Here is a 21,439-nt window from a genome sequence, read left to right as displayed (position 1 = left end):
AGAGCAAATAATATCTGAGGTATCAAATTAGTACACTCATGTCTCTGATTTATCTACAAAGGAACAAATTGATCAAAGGTGTTCACGACATCTACTCACGTTGGGCTTAGTAGCTATAAAGTATATTTTGCTAAGTTATATCGTGATTTACCTGCTTTTTCTTCACCTTTGTCTTCGGCCTCGAGTTGATGAAAATGGAGGACACAGACTGTTGGTCTAGCGTTAAGTGGAGGTGTGGCTTTTTACATCACTTTGGGTGTAATTCGAAAATACACTAAACTTTCACACGGACACCGTCTTACGAATAACAACAGCGATGTTATTTTATTACCATGCAGTGTTAAAAAAAATTTCAACACTGTTAATTTTACACCCTCCCTGTAAATTTAACACCCGTGATTTTGCTGCGTGCCAAAATTTTTCGATTATCGTACGGTAAAATCACATTACTGTAAGTTGCTGTAGAGAAAATGACTACACTTGTTGTCTATGTGGGCGAAGCAGTGGCGCTGTAGGTAGTGCTGTCGCCTCACAGCAAGAAGGTCGCTGGTTTGAGCCTCGGCTCAGTTGGGGTTTCTGTGTGGAGTTTGCATGTTCTCTCTACGTTCGCGTGGGTTTCCTCCGGGTGCTCCGGTTTCCCCCACAGTCCAAAGACATGCGGTACAGGTGAATTGGGTAGGCTAAATTGTCCGTAGTGTATGAGTATGTGGGTGTGGATGTTTCCCAGAGATGGGTTGCGGCTGGAAAGGCATCCACTGCGTAAAAACTTGATGGATAAGTTGGCGGTTCATGCTGCTGTGGCGACCCCGGATTAATAAAGGGACTAAGCCGACAAGAAAGTGAATGAATGAATGTTGTCTATGTAGACCCTGCTGTTATTCTACTGAGCTTGATTCCCTGTTGTGCCGTTAGCAGGCATTTTAATCTATGACTGACTATTGTAAACGCAGGTCAATATGAGTTGTAAAAAAGCGTTCATATTCAATACGGAGAATAAACAGCGATTGATTTTTTGCTCTTGCATTCTCCTCCCAGGCTGTTAAAGTTCATTTACACAGACGTGCACACATTTGCCGTTTAGTTTTGTCAAGGTTTGCTTCAGGATTATAAAGACGGACTCTGAAAGCACAGTATAGGATAAGCGCAGACACAAATGCTGACGTAGCTGATGCGTTTGTTTACTTGTGTAGGATATGAGACTTTGATGTAGACTGATCATGTTTTATTCACAAGTGTATGTGGGTCAGTGATGATTCAGGCTTATTTTTTGGTGTGGATCAATGCACGCATTTAAATCAGCCTTAAGAATTAATTTATTAAAGATGACAACAGGACAGCACGATGGCTCAGTGGTTAGTAAAGTAGCCTCACAGCAATAAGGTCACTGGTTCGAGTCCCTGGGTCAAATGGCATGTCTCTGTGGACTTTGCATGTACTCCCCATGTTGGCATGGGTTTCCTTTGTGTGCTCCGGTTTTCCCCACAGTCCAAACACATGCACTATAGGGGAATTTAATTAACTAAAATGGCCGTGTATTAGTATGTGAGTGAATGAGTGTGTTTCCCAGTGCTGGGTTGCAGCTGGAATGGGCTGTGTAAAACATATGCTGGATAAGTTGGTGGTTCGTTCCGCTGTGGCAACCCCTGATGAATAAAGGGACTAAGCTGAAGGAACATGAATGAATGAAATTGGCGGTAGTGTGTGAGTGTGTGTGTGTGTGTGTGTGTGTGAATGAGTGTGTATGGTTGTTTCCCAGTACTGGGTTGCAGCTGGAAGAGAATCCGCTGTGTAAAACATAAGCTGGATAAATTGCCAGTTCATTCCGCTGTGGAACAAACAAACTAAGCTGAAAGAGAATGAATGAATGAATGAATGAATGAATAAATGAATGAGAAACAACATTCATAGCTTTCTTCGCTGAAAAAAAAACAACAATGTGGTTTTAGCATGTGAGGGCAGATGAATTGAGAGAATTGGACTGAACTCTTTACACTTATTATTTTAATATTATAAATTGCATTTAAATTATTTCAAATGTATTTTAAAATACACCCAAAATATAATGAGAAATTATTTTATGTTTTAGATCAGGGGTGTCAAACTCAATTCCTGGAGGGCCGCAGCCCTGCACAGTTTAGTTCCAACCCTGCTCCAACACACTTGCCTGCAGGTTTCAATCAAGCCTGAAGGACTCAATTGGTTTTATCTGGTGTGTTTAATTAGGGTTGGATCTAAACTGTGCAGAGCTGCAGCCATCCCAGAATTGAGTTTAACATCCCTGTTTTAGATTAATATAATATTTTATTAGTTTATTAAATATTTTTTTAACAAGCTAATAAGGTAACACTGGCAAACAAAATGTTGTTGTTAATTTGTCAAGAAAACAAAATCTAAATTGCAAGGGACATCACAGTCAGGTGAATTCATTCATTCATTCATTCATTTTCTTGTCAGCTTAGTCCCATTATTAATCCGGGGTCACCACAGCGGAATGAACCGCCAACTTATCCAGCAAGTTTTTAAGCAGCGGATGCCCTTCCAGCCGCAACCCATCTCTGGGAAACCTCCACACACACACACTACGGACAATTTAGCCTACCCAATTCACCTGTACCGCATGTCTTTGGACTGTGGGGGAAACCAGAGCACCTGGAAGAAACCCACGCGAACGCAGGGAGAACATGCAAACTCCACACAGAAACACCAACTGAGCTAAGGTTCGAACCAGCGACCCAGCGACCTTCCTGCTGTGAGGCGACAGCACTACCTACAGCGCCACTGCCAGTCAGGTGAATTATTAACAGAAAAATAAAAACAAAATAGATAAGTGATGATAAACAGGATTTAGATGCAGGGCAAAAAAAGACAAAAAAAAAACTTAAAAAACAAAAAAACTAAGTTAAATTAAAATAAAGAAGAAAAAGTCTGCACACTGAAATTGTGTTGCCCAAAAATGTCACAAGTCAAAATGTCAATTTAATCTTATTATGACAATGTTAGTTTAAATTGTGTTTGTCCTTTTGTGTCAATAATTGTGAATTAATTTTATTTAATATAAATTATCGTTCACTTTATACACTTAATAAAAAACTGCATCTGTTATATTAAAGAAATAAAAACAAAAATACAAAATCATGACATTTGCATTTATTCATGGTGAATATATTTATATATATACATAAATACACACACACACAGGCGACTTTATTAGGTACACCTTAATAGTACCGTGTGTATATATATATATATATATATATATATATATATATATATATATATATATATATATATATATATATATATATATATATAAAATACACACACACAAACATTTACACTCGCTGGCCACTTTATTAGGTACACCTTAAAAGTACCGCAATAAACTCTCTTTTGCTATCAGAACTGCCTTAATCCTTCATGGCATCAATTTAACAAGTTACTGGAATCATTCTTTAGAGATTTTGCTCCTTATAGACATGGTAGCATCACGCAGTTGCTGCAGATTTGTCGGCTGCACATCTATGATGCAAATCTCCCGTTCGAGCACATCCCAAAGGTGCTCTATTGGATTGAGATCTGGTGACTGTGGCGACCGTTTGAGTACAGTGAACTCATTGTCCTGTTCAAGAAACCAGTCTGAGATGATTCACGCTTTATGATATAGTGTGTTATCCTGTTAGAAGTAGCCATCAGAAGATGGGTACACTGTGGTCGTAAAGGGATGGACATGGTCAGCAGCAATACTCAGGTAGGTACTCAATTGGTACTACGGTCAGCCTGTCTTGCATCAACAACCATGCCATGTTTAAAGTCACTTAAATCCCCTTTCTTTCCCATTCTGATGCTTGATTTAAACTGCAGCAGATCGTCTTGATCACGTCTACATGCCTAATTTTTTTCAGATTTTTTCTTTAGATAAAAATACATTAACATATAACTAATAAATCATGTTTCATAAATGAAACTATAAAATATAACTCAATATTTGCAAAATTATGATTTAAACTGCATCAGTATTTTAGCTGTATTGCTAGATATATAGCCAGATAAACTACATTTTCACAGCATCACAAGCAGGAAGGCTCTATCTCTAAAAATCCTCGCTCTTGTCATCATCTCTTAATCTTCTCTGTTTGTCATTGACACACATACAGATCTGATGGCCTGTGAACTGGGAGAATTAAGAAGTGTGTTTGGATGAGTCGTGAGGCATGAGGAGATGATGTCACAGACACACACACACACACACACACACACACACACACACACACACACACACACACACGCACACAGTTCATTATCTGGGCCTTGCATCCCATCAAAGTGTTTGGCCATTTGCATGATTGACAGCTGGAGAAGCCTGAGCTGGCAAATCAGTGAAGCGCAGCTGAGTAAGCCCCACCCACAGAGAGAGCACCGCCAGGCAGAGCATAAAAACCCTGACTGTCACAATGCATTATGGGTAATGGAAGAGTGCCATGCCGGGGCGATGTTTATTCCTCCCCTTAGCATCCACATCCAGAAACACCAACACACCGCACGCGGGGGAACGGGACACATTACACACTTACATAATCTATATTCTCCTCTTATTCATTGACATATTCTGAGGGACTCTTTTCAGTGTGGTCTTCTCATCCTGTACAAGGACAAAAATAAGTCTGCAGTGTAAAAATAGAGTAAACGTGTGTGTTTTGTGCAATTCTGTGTTGTGAATATATAAGATATAAGAACTGTTTAGGACTTGAATCCTCGGCTGCATCCAAAATTGTCTATTACTTGAGTAGGTACCATATACACTCACTGGCCACTTTATTAGGTACACCTGTCCAACTGCTCGTTAACGCAGACTTCTAATCAGCCAATCACATGGCAGCAACTCAATGCATTTAGGCATATAGGCGGATGGGCTACAGCAGCAGAAGAACACACCGGGTGCCGCTCCTGTCAGCTAAGAACAGGAAACTGAGGCTACAATTCACACAGGCTCACCAAAACTGGACAATAGAAGATTGGAGAAACATTGCCTGCTCTGATGAGTCTCCATTTCTGCTGACACATTCAGATGGTCAGGTCAGAATTTGGCATCAACAACATGAAAGCATGGATCCATCCTGCCTTGTATAAACAGTTCAGGCTGGTGGTGGTGGTGTAATTGTGTGGAAGTTCTTTCTTGGCACACTTTGGGTCCATTAGTACCAATTGAGCATCGTGTCAACGCCACAGCCTACCTCAGGTATTGTTGCTGACCATGTCCATCCCTTTATGACCACAGTGTACCCATCTTCTTAACCCATTGTCCCATCGTCATAAAGCGTGAATCATCTCAGACTGGTTTCTTGAACATGACAATGAGTTCACATAATATTTCCAGGACCTTGTTGAATCTATGCCACAAAGGATTAAGGCAGTTCTGAAGGCAACCAACCCAGAACTAAACAACCCAACTACTAAGTCCAACCCAGTACTAGTAAGTTGTACCTAATAAAGTGGCCATTGACGTATATGAATTTGAAATTTCTTCATTACTTTTGGAAAATTGTTTTTTATACGGTATGAATGTGAGTAGCATGAATGGAATTCTGATGTACTGTATCCGCCTATACTGACTGTATCAGTTGCATCACTTCACTCCCATTTATGAGTTCTCTAATGTGACATCATGGGTTGGCGTAGCGTCCATTGGATGCGCACTTCCAGGAGTACTTCCAGGTACTTCTCGAATACTTTTTTTCCAACTCTATGAATTCGGACATACTATACCAGTGATTCTCAACTACTTTGGTCATGGGACCCACATTTGTACATAGTCATCAGGTCCATAGTCATCAGCGACCCAAATTTTTAGGAACTATAATATAATTTTAGGAATTATAATTCATTTGTATTTATTTGTTAACAAGTAGTGACAGATAAATCATAAGAAAATCACCAAGGCTTACAAATAAACAATACTTTATAGCTGTCATTTAACCAAATGCATCAAATTACAGTAATATTACAGAGTGAAAACGTCAAATACTGTAAACAGTGGTTAGGGTAAGGAAAAGTTCAGTTGTCGCACACGGATTTCAAAATAAAAGTCTGATATAAGCAAAATAAGTAAAGAATAAAATTTTTGTTGTTTTTTTTTTTTGACTACACTTCGCGACCCACTGAAAATGTTCCCGCGACCCACTTTTGGGTCACGACCCACCAGTTGAGAAACACTGTACTTTACTACTTGGCTTGCTTACTGTTTTTAATGTACTATATACTAGGGAAGTATGCAATTTCAGATGCAGCCAGTGTGTAGGTTACAGTTTTGTTGATTGGGGGTTGTTTATGGTTGCCCTGGCATTAATATATATATATATATATATATATATATATATATATATATATATATATATATATATATATATATATATATATATATATATATATATATATATATATATATATATATATATATATTAATTCAATCCAATTCATCTTTATTTCTATAGGGCTTTTACAATGTAGATTGTGTCAAAATTGCTTTACATAGAAGATTATAGTGAAGTTTAGTTTTAGTAGTTTAAGTTCAGTCCGGTTCAGTGTGATGTAATATTTACTGCTGAGAGTCCAAACACTGAAGAGCAAATCCATTGATGCGCAGCTCCACAAATCCCGAACCATGCAAGCCAGAGGGGACAGCGGCGAGGATCAAACTTCACCAGTTGGCGAAAGTAAAGAGAGCTGAGTGCTGACTTTAGCTGATGTGTTCTTGATGTTGAGATTGTGTGCACTAGGGTGCCCTCTAGGGTCCAGTATGAATGGCACAGAATGCAAAAACTCATTCTGCGTGTGTTTTAATATTTCAGGTTCAGGAGCTTCAGAGTCCCCCCAGAGCCAGTATGGTGGTTAAAGACTGCGTGAAGGCCTGTCTGGACTCCACATACAAATACATCTTTGACAACTGCCATGAGCTCTACAACCAGCTGCTGGACCAGGTAAGAGCTCACACACACTGACCAGCACACACACACTCCAGCACACACACACTCCAGCACACCAGTCAGACAATGAGTCAAGAAATGGTGGACATTTAAAAAATAAATAAATAAAATTTAGCCTTGGATTGAGAGTTGGACGACTTTCAAAGCGTATTTTGCTTGTGTGTGTGTGTGTGTGTGTGTGTGTGTGTGTGTGTGTGTGTGTTTGTTTGTTTCGAGACAGTTATAATGCACAGATTTGGGTTTAAGGATAGGTTTGGGTTAGGCCGATACAAACATTTTGCACAGTATAAAAACAGTGAAAACCTATGGAAAGTCCCCACAGTTCCAAAAATAAACCTGCGAGTGTGTGTGTGTGTGTGTGTGTGTGTGTGTGTGTGTGTGTGTGTGTGTGTGTGTGTGTTACAGAAGGTGCTAGTGTTCAGAATGAGAGTGTTTCCTCACCAGAAGAGAGCGTCTCTCTTCACCCCTGTTATAAAGTACATGCAGTGTTATGACACTATTATTTCTGACGCTGTGTGTGTGTGTGTGTGTGTGTGTGTGTGTGTGTGTGTGTGTGTGTGTATGTGTATGTGTGTAGTGATTCTCTCATTTGAGTGTCTCTTTGATCTGATCCCTACAATAACACATGACAACAAAATATATCATGGTTCATACACACACACACACACACACACAAAGTCTCTGACCCCAGAATGCTCATCACACTGGCCCGATGTCCTGCTTGCTGAAAGAGAGCTGAAACTCTGCTTGTCTTGTGTCTCTGTGGTGTTTTCACCTCTCAGATCTCTCGCTTCACAGAGTTCCTTGTGTCAGTATTTGATTGATTTGAAGGTTTACAGAGGCGCCGCTCACCAGAACTGATTTTGCTCCTCATTTACTGCTGCTTTTGTTGTTTGAAACCTGTTTGCTTTGTTCTGGAGGATGAACAGATTCTTTCTGTTTAGTAAAATATTCACACTGATCTCAGTTATCTTTAATCTTTATTGCATTTACATCTATCTGTCTGTCTGTCTGTCTGCATATGAGATGAACAATTGCATATGCCACATTTATATATATATATATATATATATAGCGCCCCTGTTTATTTTTTTCCCCAAATTTCTGTTTCATGAAGGGAAGATTGTTTCAGCACATTTCTAAGCATAATAGTTTTAGAAACCTATTTCTAATAACTGATTTATTTTATCTTTGCCATGCTGACAGTAAATAATATTTTACTAGATGTTTTTCAAGACACTTCTGTACAGTTTAAAGTGACGTTTAAAGGCTTAACTAGGTTAATCAGGTGAACTAGGCAGGTTAGGGTAATTAGGCAAGTTATTGCATATTGATAGTTTGTTCTGTAGACTATTGAAAAAAAAATTAGCTTAAAGGGGCTAATAATTTTGTCCCAAAATTGTTTTTAAAAAAATTTAAACTGCTTTTATTCTAGTCAAAATAAAACAAATAAGACTTCCTCCAGAAGAAAAAAATATTATCAGACATACTGTGAAAATTTCCTTGCTCTGTTAAACATCATTTGGGAAATAATAGAAAAAGAAAAAAAGGGGGGCTAATAATTCTGACTTCAACTGTATGTATATATATATATATATATATTCAATTTTAGTTAATTTTAGTTCAGTTCGATCACGGTTCAGTTCGATACGATACAGTGGTGTCACGGTTCGGAATGTTTTCAATACAGCAAAAAAAGAAAAAAAACTGAGAATTTCTCTGATTTAAATTTTTTAATGTATTGAAACTAACATGATAAAAGTTTGATCCTGTTTGTTTTATCTTTTACTTTAGTGATAGAGCTATACTTCCGGGGTTTCTGCTTATCAGCAAATAAAACAAATCCTTCATTATACTCAAATCCAAAAAGCTGCTTATAAAAAAATAAATATAATATTGTAGCAGTTAAACAAATAAAAGAAAAGAACAGTTTAGTTTTTAAATGGAGCTCAGTTTCAAGTATTTTTTTTTTTTTTCAGAAAGATGAGTGTCCACCTTCCCTCAGACAGCACAGATCTGCTTGATTTGATCACCTGCCGTTTTAGTGGATCTGAAAGCAGGAATTATCTGACTGAAATGGGCTTATGAAGGAATAATGTAACGGGGCTCTATTACATTTAACATTTTCACTCGACATTTTCACTACTGATTAAGATCTCTCAGATGTTTTTCTTCCACCACTCTCTTGGTAGTGGTGATGGTGCGCAACGTTTCTGAAGAGCGGTGGGCGTGTGCGTGCGATGTACCTGAGCGGCGGGGATGAGTTGTGCCCAACGTACCTGAAGAGCTGGAAAGGATGCGGTGGAGAGGGGTGTGCGACATATTTAAGGACCGGGGGGGGAGGGGGTTGGTGATGCGTGATTTCCAGAAGATTATCATTCATTTGCGGGCATCCAGGAGTCTCCCGAAGCTTCCGGGAGACTTGGGATGTCTGGGATTACATGAACTTTACTCGCCATTTTGTGAGCTAGGTTAGCGCGTACCTGACTGGAGTAATGTTTGGAGGTTGGCTCTTTTGTGTCGGGGGTCCAGGGTTGCTGGGGCAATGGGGGCCAGCACAATCAGCCAGGCTGACACAGAAGCTAGCAAGATTGCTAATGAGTGCATGCTTTAATAAAGTGATATTCTGAGTTCAAAAGCGAGGGTCTACTGTTTAACATGACAGCGGGGAAGGCAGCCTGTTGTCTGCCATGTCATTTGGGATGCCATGTTGAGCGTTGTTGAGCTGAAAACATTATATTTTATTTTGTACTTATTCCCTTTTATCTTTTTAGATGTTAGTCTGAATTGAATTGTTTGGTTTGTAATGCGTACCGAACCAAAAGTCTCGTACCGAACGGTTCAATACAAATACGCATATCGTTACATCGTTACACCCTTAATATATATATAAATAAATACAATAGGGTGTATTGATATGCGTTATATGCGATATATATATTTAATGACATAATATAATATAAAATACCTTAATTAGCCCTAAAAAGAGCGCAGAGTCCCCAAACACAACACAGCTAAAAATTACAGTGGAGAGCTTTAGTGGCTTTTGGAGCAGAACTGACCCATCTTTCTCTTTAAATGAGGCAAAGGACCCGTGGAGAAGAAAGCAGGCTTTTATTTGCGCTTCAGGAATGAGCACAGCAAGTGTTCCTCCTCTAGATGTCTTATTCATTAAATATAGCAGCGTCAGGAAGAGGTGGGCTGTGTTTCTTATATAATCATGTCAAAAAGCTCTTAAGACACGTGCAGGGGGTCGGAAACAACCAAATCCGGTTAGTGTGATGTGGCTGAAGGAGAGCAGTGAGAAGAACAGAGAAGAGATGAGAAACACTGGAAGAAAATATGACGAAATACAAATACACACTGGAAATATAGATTTTTGGCAAGATTCAACAAAACATTGCAAATAAAACTGTGTAGTTGTGGGAGTTACTCTTGGGGCTTATATTGGAGTTTTGTATGATCACATATGAGGAGTTTTGGTACACAAGAAACCAGTTTTAAGCATACAGTTTTTATGCTACACATTTTATGCATATATTTATATATACTTTAAGTCCTCATGAAATCAGAATTCATGTTTATGCTTAAAGTAATCCATAAGCTAGTGTGCTCCAAAACAATGACAAAAATAACATTGTAAAGATTTAAAGGCCTATTGCATACCTGTCAACCCTCCCATTTTTCCCGGGATTCTCCCACATTTTACAGTTCTACCCTGCTATCATCCCGTAAGGTATTTTCCTGTATTTCTCCAATGTTTTAAGTCTTTCTCTGAAGGGTGGGAATAAATCAATCCTCCCTATACGCAACCCATACCGCCAAACCTCCAGGTGCTTCGCAGTGCACTTTGAAAACATTGATGTCATTGTGCACACAGCCTCATGGCGAAAGCTATAGGTGACCTGTTATTTAAAAGCGGAATTTATGTTACGTCTCCAAAGTTTGTGGAAACAAAAATATAAAAATATTACGTTGATCCTTTTGATTTATAGTGGGCTATTTATTAAGTATCTCTACTGCATATGACATGGGCCTGCTGGTTAGAACATTTCTGCAGTGGTTTGCACGTGTCAAATTGTAAAAGTACACTTTTCAAAAAATAAATAAACAATATCCTTCTTAATAATAATAATAATAATAATAATCATCATCATCATCATCATCATAATTAATATTATTAATATTATTCTTAAAGTAGGATTTTTTTAAATTTCCTAATAAATGATAAATATTAAAATTAATTTCTTAATATAAGCCTCATTATTTATTTATTTATTTATTTATTTATTTATTTATTTATTTATTTATTTATTTATTTATTTATTTATTTATTTATATGATTTATTTATGACACTAGAATATGTGTTTGTAAGTGATTTTATGTTTTAGAATAGAATATGTAATGTTCTCAAAAATATTTGTAAAGGAAGCACAGGCCCTATATGTGGCATTTACATATATTTCAATTAATATGGAAAGCGAGTGCATGTTTTTACCAAAGCTACTTTTTTTAGATGCATGTGTGTGTAAAACAATATAATTTGCACAAAGAAATGATGGGGTTCTAACTAACGTGGTTCAAGCGATGGATCTGCGACAGAGAAACTAGGGGTTTTGGGAAACACTCGTCACTACATCGTTCTTTTCCCAAACGATGCATCATACTATGATAGTTCAGCCATGAATTACGTCGTTGTTTGGGAAACGCACCCCAGGATAGCTTGCTGTTAACTAATTGACTGACTGACTGACTCACACATCCCCGTCCCTAAACCCAACCGACAGTGTTTTCAAAAGCAATCTAGAAAAAGAAAAGCTGTCGTGGCCTTTGATTTCACCACATTTTCACTCTATTGTTTATTTATTTTATTTTTTATTTTTTACTTTTTTTGGTTACTGGAACCGTTGTTCATTGGACTCGAACCTCGTCATCATGTTCAATTCCGCTTCGCGTACCAAGTCCATCAGCATATGCTTTGAGCTACTGGGCAAACACCAGAAAAAGCTGTCCATACGGAAATAAGCAGTCAGCGGTAGCGCAAATAAGAACAGAAGCTGTCAACAGCGCCTAATATCGTTCATTTTAAAGACTAAATGCAGCCAGACATACCCTACACAGGCTCATTCTGAAACGGTAGCCCTATATACATTTCAGGAGATCACAAATTATGTAGCCAGAGGCACGTATGGCTGCATTTGAACTTTGAGATGAATGCTATGGGGCGGTATGATGCTGTTCCTTTTCGCACTTACCAGCTGACCGCCTACCTCCGTATGGACGGTTTTCCTGCTTACGTCAGTGAACTTGAGATGCTGAAAAGAGCTGACCACGGTGACAAGGTTTGAGTCCTGTGAAGAACAGATCCAGAAAGCAGGTGAGACAAAAACAGAAGCCAAAAAATAAAATAAACAAGTAAATAACAGGGTAGGGATGTGGTCAAACCTGAAAACGTGGTAAAAATCAGATGGGGGTATTTCTTTTTCTGGATTGCTTTTTAAAACACTGTCGGTTGGGTTTAGGATAGGCAGTGGGCGGGTCAATCAGTGCTTTTTAAAACACAATTGGTTGGGTTTAGGGAATGAGGTGGGGCTATCGGTCGACCGGTCAATCAGACAGTCAATAGCGGCCTCTGGTGGGTTTACACGAGAAGAGCAGGCATCTCTTTTCTCGCGAAAGAATTTGCAGATCTTAAAAAGCGTACACTGCGCCCTCTGGTGGATTCACGCAAACAAAAACTGCAAAAAGATGTATTCGGTGCTCTCCAGGAATGTATATAGGAGTACATATTTAAAATGAGCCTGGGTTGGATGTACCTTTGGCTTCATAATTCATGCTCTCCAGAAATGTAGACAGGGGTACGTATGCGCAATGAGCCTGTGTTGTTTTTATGAGGTTTAAACAGACCATTTTCATTTATGTTCTTAGTACTCCCTTTTTTTCAGTCAACCAAATTAGTGTATGAATGAATTGCTCATTATTTCAAATTAAGTATAGTAATTATCAGGACAGGTGCTGAAGCAGAGAGTGTTAAATTCTCACCTAAAGAACATCAGCAAAAACCCACAATAATCTGAAGCCCTCAAAGCACCTTTTAATCAGAGTTATGAGTTAATTACAGTGATATGCAGAGGACCGGCTGCATTTACATGATTATAGAGAGATATTTTATCTAAATGCTTAATGTGTGTTTAACTGCAGAAATTAGACAAAACCTGCCTTTAGGAACATCCTCATTTGTCAGAAAATAATATAATATAATATAATATAATATAATATAATATAATATAATATAATATAATATAATATAATATAATATAATATAATATAATATGATGTGATGTAATGTAATGTAATGTAATGTAATGTAATATAATATAATATAAAATGGGGTGGCGCAGTGGGTAGCGCTGTCGCCTCAAAGCAAGAAGGGTGCTGGTTTGAGCCTCGGCTGGGTCAGTTGGCATTTCTGTGTCGAGTTTGCATGTACTCCCTGTGTTGGCGTGGGCTTCCTCTCGGTTTCCCCCACAGTCCGCTGTGTAAAAACGTGCTGGATCAGTTGGTGATTCATTCTGCTTTCGTCCCCCCAGATTAATAAAGGGACTAAGCCAAAAAGAAAATAAATGAATATAATATAATATAATATAATATAATACAATACAATACAATACAATACAATACAATACAATACAATACAATAATATAATATAATAACACAACACAACATAATAATATAATAACATAACACAACACAACACAACACAACACAACACAACACAACACAGCACAATACAATACAATACAATATAATAACATAACATAACATAACATAATATAATATAATATCATATAATATCATATAATATAATACAATACAATACAATACATTACAATACAATAATAAAATATAATATAATATAATATAATATAATATAATATAATACAATACAATACAATACAATACAATAATATAATATAATATAATATAATATAATATAATAACATAATATAATATAATATAATATAATGCAATACAATACAACACAATATAATATAATATAATATAATATAATATAATATAATATAATATAATATAATATAATACAATACAATACAATACAATACAATACAATAATATAATATAATATAATATAATATAATATAATATAATATAATATAATATAATAATACAATACAATACAATACAATACAATACAATACAATACAATATAATATAATAATATAATATAATATAATATAATACCATAATATAATATAATATAATATAATACAATAATATAATATAATATAATACAATACAATACAATATAATAATATAATAAAATATAATATAATATAATAATATAATATAATATAATATAATGCAACACAATATAATATAATATAATATAATATAATATAATATAATATAATATAATATAATATAATATAATGCAATACAATACAATACAATATAATATAATATAGGCGACACGGTGGCTCTGTAGTTAGTTTAGTCGTCTCACAACAAGAAGGTCACTAGTTCGAGCCTAGGCTGGGTCAGATTTGTGTCTGAAAGTGTCTGACGTGTCTGTTGCAAATGTGCAAAACTGGTGCAAGTGTCTGTTAAATCAGGAGTTCCCGAACTTTTCAGCCTGCGGCCCCCAAAATAACAATACCAGTGGCTCATGACCCCCAATATCTTCTGAGGTGGTTATAAATATATGAACTTTTCACAAAGGTGCACACATACCAATAGGCTCAAGTCTATACGCCACTCATAGACCATCCTCCATGTTCAGTTGTGGCCTGTATTTATTTTCAATGTACGTGAGCACCATAAAGGTGTCCGAAAGTTTAAACTGGTGCCATAAAATTAATGTTCTGTGTCTTTAATATAAACAAATCACCCCAGTGGTCGCAAAAAAATTAATAAATAAATAAATCGAATGGCCTTTTATTTGCATGTTGTGTTTTTAATGTAACTACTAACTTTCTTTTGTAGGTTATGAAATTTGGTCATTCTAATAGTTCATTCATTCATTCATTCATTTTCTTTTCGGCTTAGTTCTTTTATTAATCTGGGGTCACCACAGCGGAATGAACCGCCAGCTTAAGAGAGCAAAGTAGTCTTACATGTTGTCTTTTCAGCAATGCGTGCTCAGATTTGCTCAGTTTGTGTTGATCTCCCACAGAATGACAGATCTGCCTCTGTACTGTAAATAATTAAGGCTCAATGTTTGATGTGTGTAAAGATTTTCAGAGCTTAGGTTAAAATGACGTAAAACACGCTGCAGGGCCTTGTTTCACCGTCAAACTCTGATTTTAGCGAGGGCAGAAAATAAGCACACAGAGAAGACTGAGCGTTTGGAGCAGCCCATATTCAGCGGGTATGACGGAGGAGTCCATTATGTGTCAATGTGGGGGGACTCTGTCAGGATCAACACATAGAGGAGGCTGGAGATTGTGTGTGTGTGTGTGTGTGTGTGTGGTGATATAATGCCACAATGCATGCATGTCAGGGTGGATTAGTTTCTTGTAGCTCTCCAACATAAAACACAGATTGCAGATGGAGAAATTAGGAAAGGTTTAGATCATAATGCGTACTGTCCTACATTTGCATTTAGTCATTTAGCAGATGCTTTTGTATTAATCGACTTAGAACAAACCACCCCCATGGCCATAAGGTCTAGAATTTGTCCTTTTAATTATTTTATGTAATTTCATGTTATTTAATATATTTATTATATGATTAATAAAATATATTTATATTTAATATATATTGTAATAAAGTGTAATTTTAAATAACTCTGTCCAGTAATTTAAATACCATGGAGCATCAAAGCCACAATAATGTGACGCGTGTCACGTGACATAACCCACTGAGTGGTAACATTTGAATCTTTGATGCGAAATCATGCGACATCCATACTGAGTAATGATATGGGTCGAAAAGAGCGAGAAGAGGCATGCAGTGGCGTCATTATCACAAAATATAGTTATTACTATTATTATTATTATTCACATAATGATATAATAAAAATAATTATAATAATTAATTATAAATATAATAATAATAATAATTATTATTATATTATTATTATTATTATTATTATTATTATTATTATTGTGGCGACGCAGGGGCGCAATAGGCTGTTGCCTCACAGCAAGAAGGTTGCTGGGTCGCTGGTTTGAACCTCGGCTTAGTTGGCGTTTCTGTGTGGAGTTTGCATGTTCTCCCTGCCTTCGCGTGGGTTTCCTCCGGGTGCTCCGGTTTCCCCCACAGTACAAAGACATGCGGTACAGGTGATTTGGTTAGGCTAAATTGTCCGTAGTGTATGAGTGTGTGTGTGAATGTGTGTGTGGATGTTTCCCAGAGATGGGTTGCGGCTGGTAGGGCATCCGCTGCGTAAAAACTTGCTGGATAAGTTGGCGGTTCATTCCGCTGTGGCGACCCCGGATTAATAAAGGGACTAAGCCGACAAGAAAATGAATGAATTATTATTATTATTATTATTATTATTATTATTATTATTATTATTATTATTATTATTATTATTATTATTTATATCCTTATTATATAAATATATTATTACTTTTATTATTAATATTATTATTATTAATTATATTATATATAATTTGATTACTATTATTATTATTATTATTATTATCATTATTATTATTTTTATTATTATTAATTATATCATGTATCATTTGATTACTATTATTATTAATATTATTATTAATATTATTATTATTATTATTATTATTATTATTATTATTATTATTATTTATATCCTTATATAGTTTGTAATAAATAATATGTAATCGTCAGAATTCACAAAGTACACTGTAAAAAATGCTGGGTTCCACACAATTGATTTTTGTTGGGGCAACATGAAGGAATTAAGTTAACTTATTAGTTTCAGCACATTTAAGTGCATTGCACATAAAACAATTAAGTTGTCCCAAACAAAACTTAAGAATTGTGTTCCTTCAGCGCATTTTAAATCAGTTGTTTGAACAACCAGCAAACATCATTATTGAGTGCATATTAGTGTATGTGAAGAGCAGCAAAGAGCTTGTTTAGAGTTTGTTTTTACTGTTCAGACAAGTCTAGTGACAATAACAAATAGAAGCACATGGCGATGCCAAAAATGAAATGGATCCATTTAATCTTAAATAAGGATTGTCAGTGTTAGTCAGACATCTGTCTTCAGAAGAGCTTGCAACAATAAATCCAAAACAAGAAGGGAAACAATGAAACGACAGTATTTTATCCCATTTTAAACCATTTGGTTGCAATTCTGGCTTCATTTTTAATTAGTCGACAGCACTAAATTAGAGTTATTAGTGGGAAAACTGTTTGCATCTCATCTTTAATTCATAAAACACAACCTGCAGATATAAAGGGATAAAATATTAATCATTCTATCTTCTTTTACACTGGAATTTGATCTTTTTTTACAGCAATCAGTTCATTTACAACATCTAGTACACACACACACACACACACACACACACACACGCATGCCCTGAGGAAAAACCGCCTCTCCATTAGGCTCACATCTGTGTATGACGTGACTCAGCTTCATGACAAACAGTCTGTGTGTGTCGTTGTTAGTTTGTTTCTTTGTCTCGTAATGATGACCTCATTGCTGTCTCGGTGTGATCTTGAATGTGTGTGTGTATTTGCGTACATTTACATACCGTATAGTATGTGAGTCAAGTAGTGCGTCAGAATTCACATTATTGTTAATAACAGTGGCCAGATGACTTACTACTGATGAGATTCTTAAAGGAACAGTCCATCCAAAAATAAAATCTCATCATTAACTCATCCTTCACTTGTTCATAACCTATTCTGTTGAACACAAAAGAAGATATTTTGAAGAATGCTGGTTGATGGCACCCGTTGATTTCTGTAGTCATTTTTACTATACAGTTTGCCTCTTTGTATGTTATTTATATAGTGACATTGGAATTGCTGTGTGCTAGTTGTCTAGTTACTTGCAAGGGTATAATAGTTTGGGATTTTTCATTAGTTTTAGTTTCTATTTCGTTTTAACTTTTTGTTATTTAAATTCAGTTAGTTTTAATTAGTTTAGAGGAAGATTTACTTGTTTTTATTAGTTTCTATATTTTGAAATGAATTAGTTTTAGTTTTTATTAATTTCAGTATTAGTTTTAGTTTTTTTTTAATGAGAAATATATTTGAAAGATATTTGTTAGGTGCAAGATTCAAAATCAACAGGATAAATATTGTATAATAAAAAAGCAGTTACATTTTTTGAAACCTGTATTCAGAGGACAGATGAACACTGTCATCTACTACAACCATCAACCTATCCTCAAATTCAAATACATCAGCCCACAAGATAGCAGCCCTAGGTACAATATAAGTGCAAGGATGCACTGAGATTAGACAACACAATTCCCAACACAAAAGTGATAGGACGTTCAGATTTTTAATGCGGGTGTTCGGATTCACATCATGTAGTCAGCAATAGTCATTTCAGTCAGTTAAAACATCACCATGACCTGAAAAATGACTTACAGTAAATGTTTGCAACCCAACCCTGCTGAAAAATCCAGCTTGAACCAGTGTGTGGTACATTCCCTTTCCGTACTGAATCTGTAATTGTAAATTTGCTTCGCGACTTGTAAAAGTGTTTTGCGTCATGTTAATTTTTTTCTAAAATGTAAATTTGTTTCGTCCTCGGTAAAATGTTTTTTCCTCTGTAATTATGTCTGATGATGGGTAAAAATGTTTTTTAAAATGTAAATTTGTCTCGAGCTTTGTAAAGGTGTTAAAAACTTTGTAATGTTGTTTTGCACTTCCCGAACAGCGTAAAAAAAAAAACAGAAGTCAAAAAAATTAAATAAACAAGTAAATAACAGGGTGAGAATGTGGTAAAATCTGAAAATGAGGGAAAAATGTGGCTTTTCTTTTTCTGGATTGTTTTTTAAAACTGTCGGTTAGGCTTAGAGAAGTGGGTAGGTGGGTCAATCAATGCTTTTGAAAACACTATCAGTTGGGTTTAAAGAGAGGGAGGAGTGTTGGAGCCATTTCTTCTATTATTAAGATTTGAATAAATAGATTGATTGCATGATACAGTATGATTATTATTAAGTTTACATTCGATAATGACTGTATTCAGGTTTGAGTATTTGCTTTTGTATACTATTTATGTTAGAGTATTTAATTCATTGTTTTTGATTTTGTGAATAAAGACTTTTATTCTGGCGAAGCAGTGGCGCAGTAGGTAGTGCTGTCACCTCACATCAAGAAGGTCGCTGGTTCGATCCTCGGCTCAGTTGGCGTTTCTGTGTGGAGTTTGCATGTGCTCCCTGCGTTCGCGTGAGATTCCTCCAGGTGCTCTGGTTTCCCCCATAGTCTAAACACATGCGGTACAGGCGAATTGGGTAGGCTAAATTGTCTGTAGTGTATGAGTGTGTGTGTGTGGATGTTTCCCAGAGATGGGTTGCGGCTGGAAGTGCATCCGCTGCGTAAAACCTTGCTGGATAAGTTGGCGGTTCATTCTGCTGTGGCGAACCCGGATTAATAAAGGGACTAAGAAGATAAGAAAATGAATGAATGAATGAAGACTTTTATTCTGTCAAAATTAGGATTTAAGGCAGCCAGATAGTAGGTGGGGCAGTAAGGGAAGAGGAAAGACAGTGAGTTTGTATGTGGTGACGGTGCTAGGAATGGAGCTATTTCACTGATTTGACAGCACAAGATATGATAAAAAATGAACGATGAGAAAAGTTTTCACAACGGACTCACGCATCATTGTTTACCCTTACCAAGATAGCTGCTGAGAGCAACCATGTCTTTTCAAGTAGGGTGAATCAATTGATCGGTCAGTCAGCTGACAGCAGCCTCTGGTGGATTTATGTGAGAACAGCAGGCGCGAATGGCACTCGCGAGATAAATTTGAGATCTCAAAAAGCGCACAGCAGCCACTGGTGGATTTGCGAAAGCAAAAACTGCAAAAAAAGCATAGCTCCTGGAACGTATTTGGTGCTCTCCAGAAATGTATAAATGGGTACGTTGTCAGAATATGAGCCTGGGTTGGGATTTCTATAAAGAAGAATGACTTCCTCCCCTCCATCTGAATTTAATAACATCATCTGCAAACAACCTATTGACCAGGACCGTAATTATAAAGAATTGGATCTTTGGCAATTGTAAAATTATAAAACAAATACCCTTTGGAAATTAGTAGTAATGCTCAAAATGCATGCAACCACATGACACTGCTGATCAGCAGCATTACTAGGGTTTCAGCACCACGGACAGCAACCAGCACTATGACTTATGCTTCAGCACCATGGACAGTGCTTTTATCTGCTCTGTGATTACTGCAGTACCATGGGCACTGTTTCTGCACCATGCGCAGCGTTTCACAGCCCACTTACTACAGCATTTATATATAGTTTCTAAGGGTTTATATGCAGTTACTACAGTGCTGCTGAGTGAATTTTAGATTTCAGATTGCTCCTGTATAGCTGCTAGAGTCAGTTTTCTTGCATTCCTGAACTCACCAGAACTCTGAAATTGAAATGTAAAATTTGGGTATTGTACGTCGAGGGCAGATGTTTTTCTGTTGTTAAGATGTAGCAGTAGTGGTGTGTGAGCCGGTGTTGTGTCCTGATGGCAGTTTTCCCCGCTGTGACTCTAATCTAATTCAGCACATATTACTCAACGCCCTCAAGGAGCTGCTTTTTACTTTTGCAAAACTGTGTTTGGCACGCTCACATGCCACATACAGACCCACATCATACACAACACAGATGTCAGCATCATCTCCAGTCAAACTCAGTTATGACTCGCTTATTAGAGTTTAACTAGGTGTATGTGTGTGTGTGTGTATGTGTGCATGTGCGTGTTATATTACTGATGGACTTACTGTAAATGTAGACACACACACACACACACACACACATACACAGGCCTTAGTGTGCACTAGGGGTGGTGTTGACTTAAGACGACTGATTTATGACACACTTTCTGCTCATGGCTAAAAGGAAGCAGGGGAAATGATCTTAAAGGGACAGTTCACCTAAAAATGTAATTCTGTTTATTTTATTTTTTTGCTGAACTGTCCCTTTAGGAGAATGCCCCCTGCTTCTTTTCCAACAAATACTATGAAGTCAATAGTTACAGGTTTCTGACATTCTTCAAAATATCTTCTTATTTGCTCAACAAAAGAAAAAATATTAAATTGGTTTGGAACAAGTCAAAGGAGAGTAAATGATGACAGAATTTTAATTTCAGGTTGAACTGTTTCTTTAAATCTACTGAAACACTCGGTTGTAAAGCTTTTCTGGTGTTTGCCATAGGATTAGCATGTGTAATGTGGGACAGATTGATCGTATGGTGGGTTTAGTGCGCTTTGTGTAATCCATGATGCATTTTTACCCTCTCTAGTAAATCAGTGCTGTTTTATTA

The 21,439-nt window shown here is 36.5% G+C and overlaps 1 protein-coding gene and 1 long non-coding RNA gene across 15 annotated transcripts in view; both read left to right on the top strand.

Moving 5' to 3' along the window:
- The window catches only part of unc13c (unc-13 homolog C (C. elegans)), a 328,781-nt gene that overhangs the window by 149,407 nt on the left and 157,935 nt on the right, over window positions 1-21,439 (top strand). For all 14 annotated transcript variants that reach the window (XR_015514076.1, XR_015514075.1, XR_015514077.1 and 11 more), the window contains 1 exon segment: window positions 6,846-6,974. Coding sequence is in view for 10 of the 14 variants with exons in the window: in NM_001441457.1 (NP_001428386.1) it covers window positions 6,846-6,974 (129 nt within the window). In the remaining 4 variants the exon portion in view is untranslated.
- On the top strand, window positions 177-2,857 carry LOC147839634 (uncharacterized). Its single transcript, XR_015514660.1, has 3 exons — window positions 177-2,137; window positions 2,309-2,417; window positions 2,790-2,857. It is a non-coding gene; the product is annotated as an uncharacterized LOC147839634 (long non-coding RNA).

The sequence above is a fragment of the Danio rerio genome, chromosome 18 (assembly GCF_052040795.2).
Source record: "Danio rerio strain M-AB ecotype USA chromosome 18, GRCz13ab, whole genome shotgun sequence".
NCBI classification, from domain to species: domain Eukaryota; kingdom Metazoa; phylum Chordata; class Actinopteri; order Cypriniformes; family Danionidae; genus Danio; species Danio rerio.
This window is presented reverse-complemented; position numbering and strand designations above follow the sequence as displayed.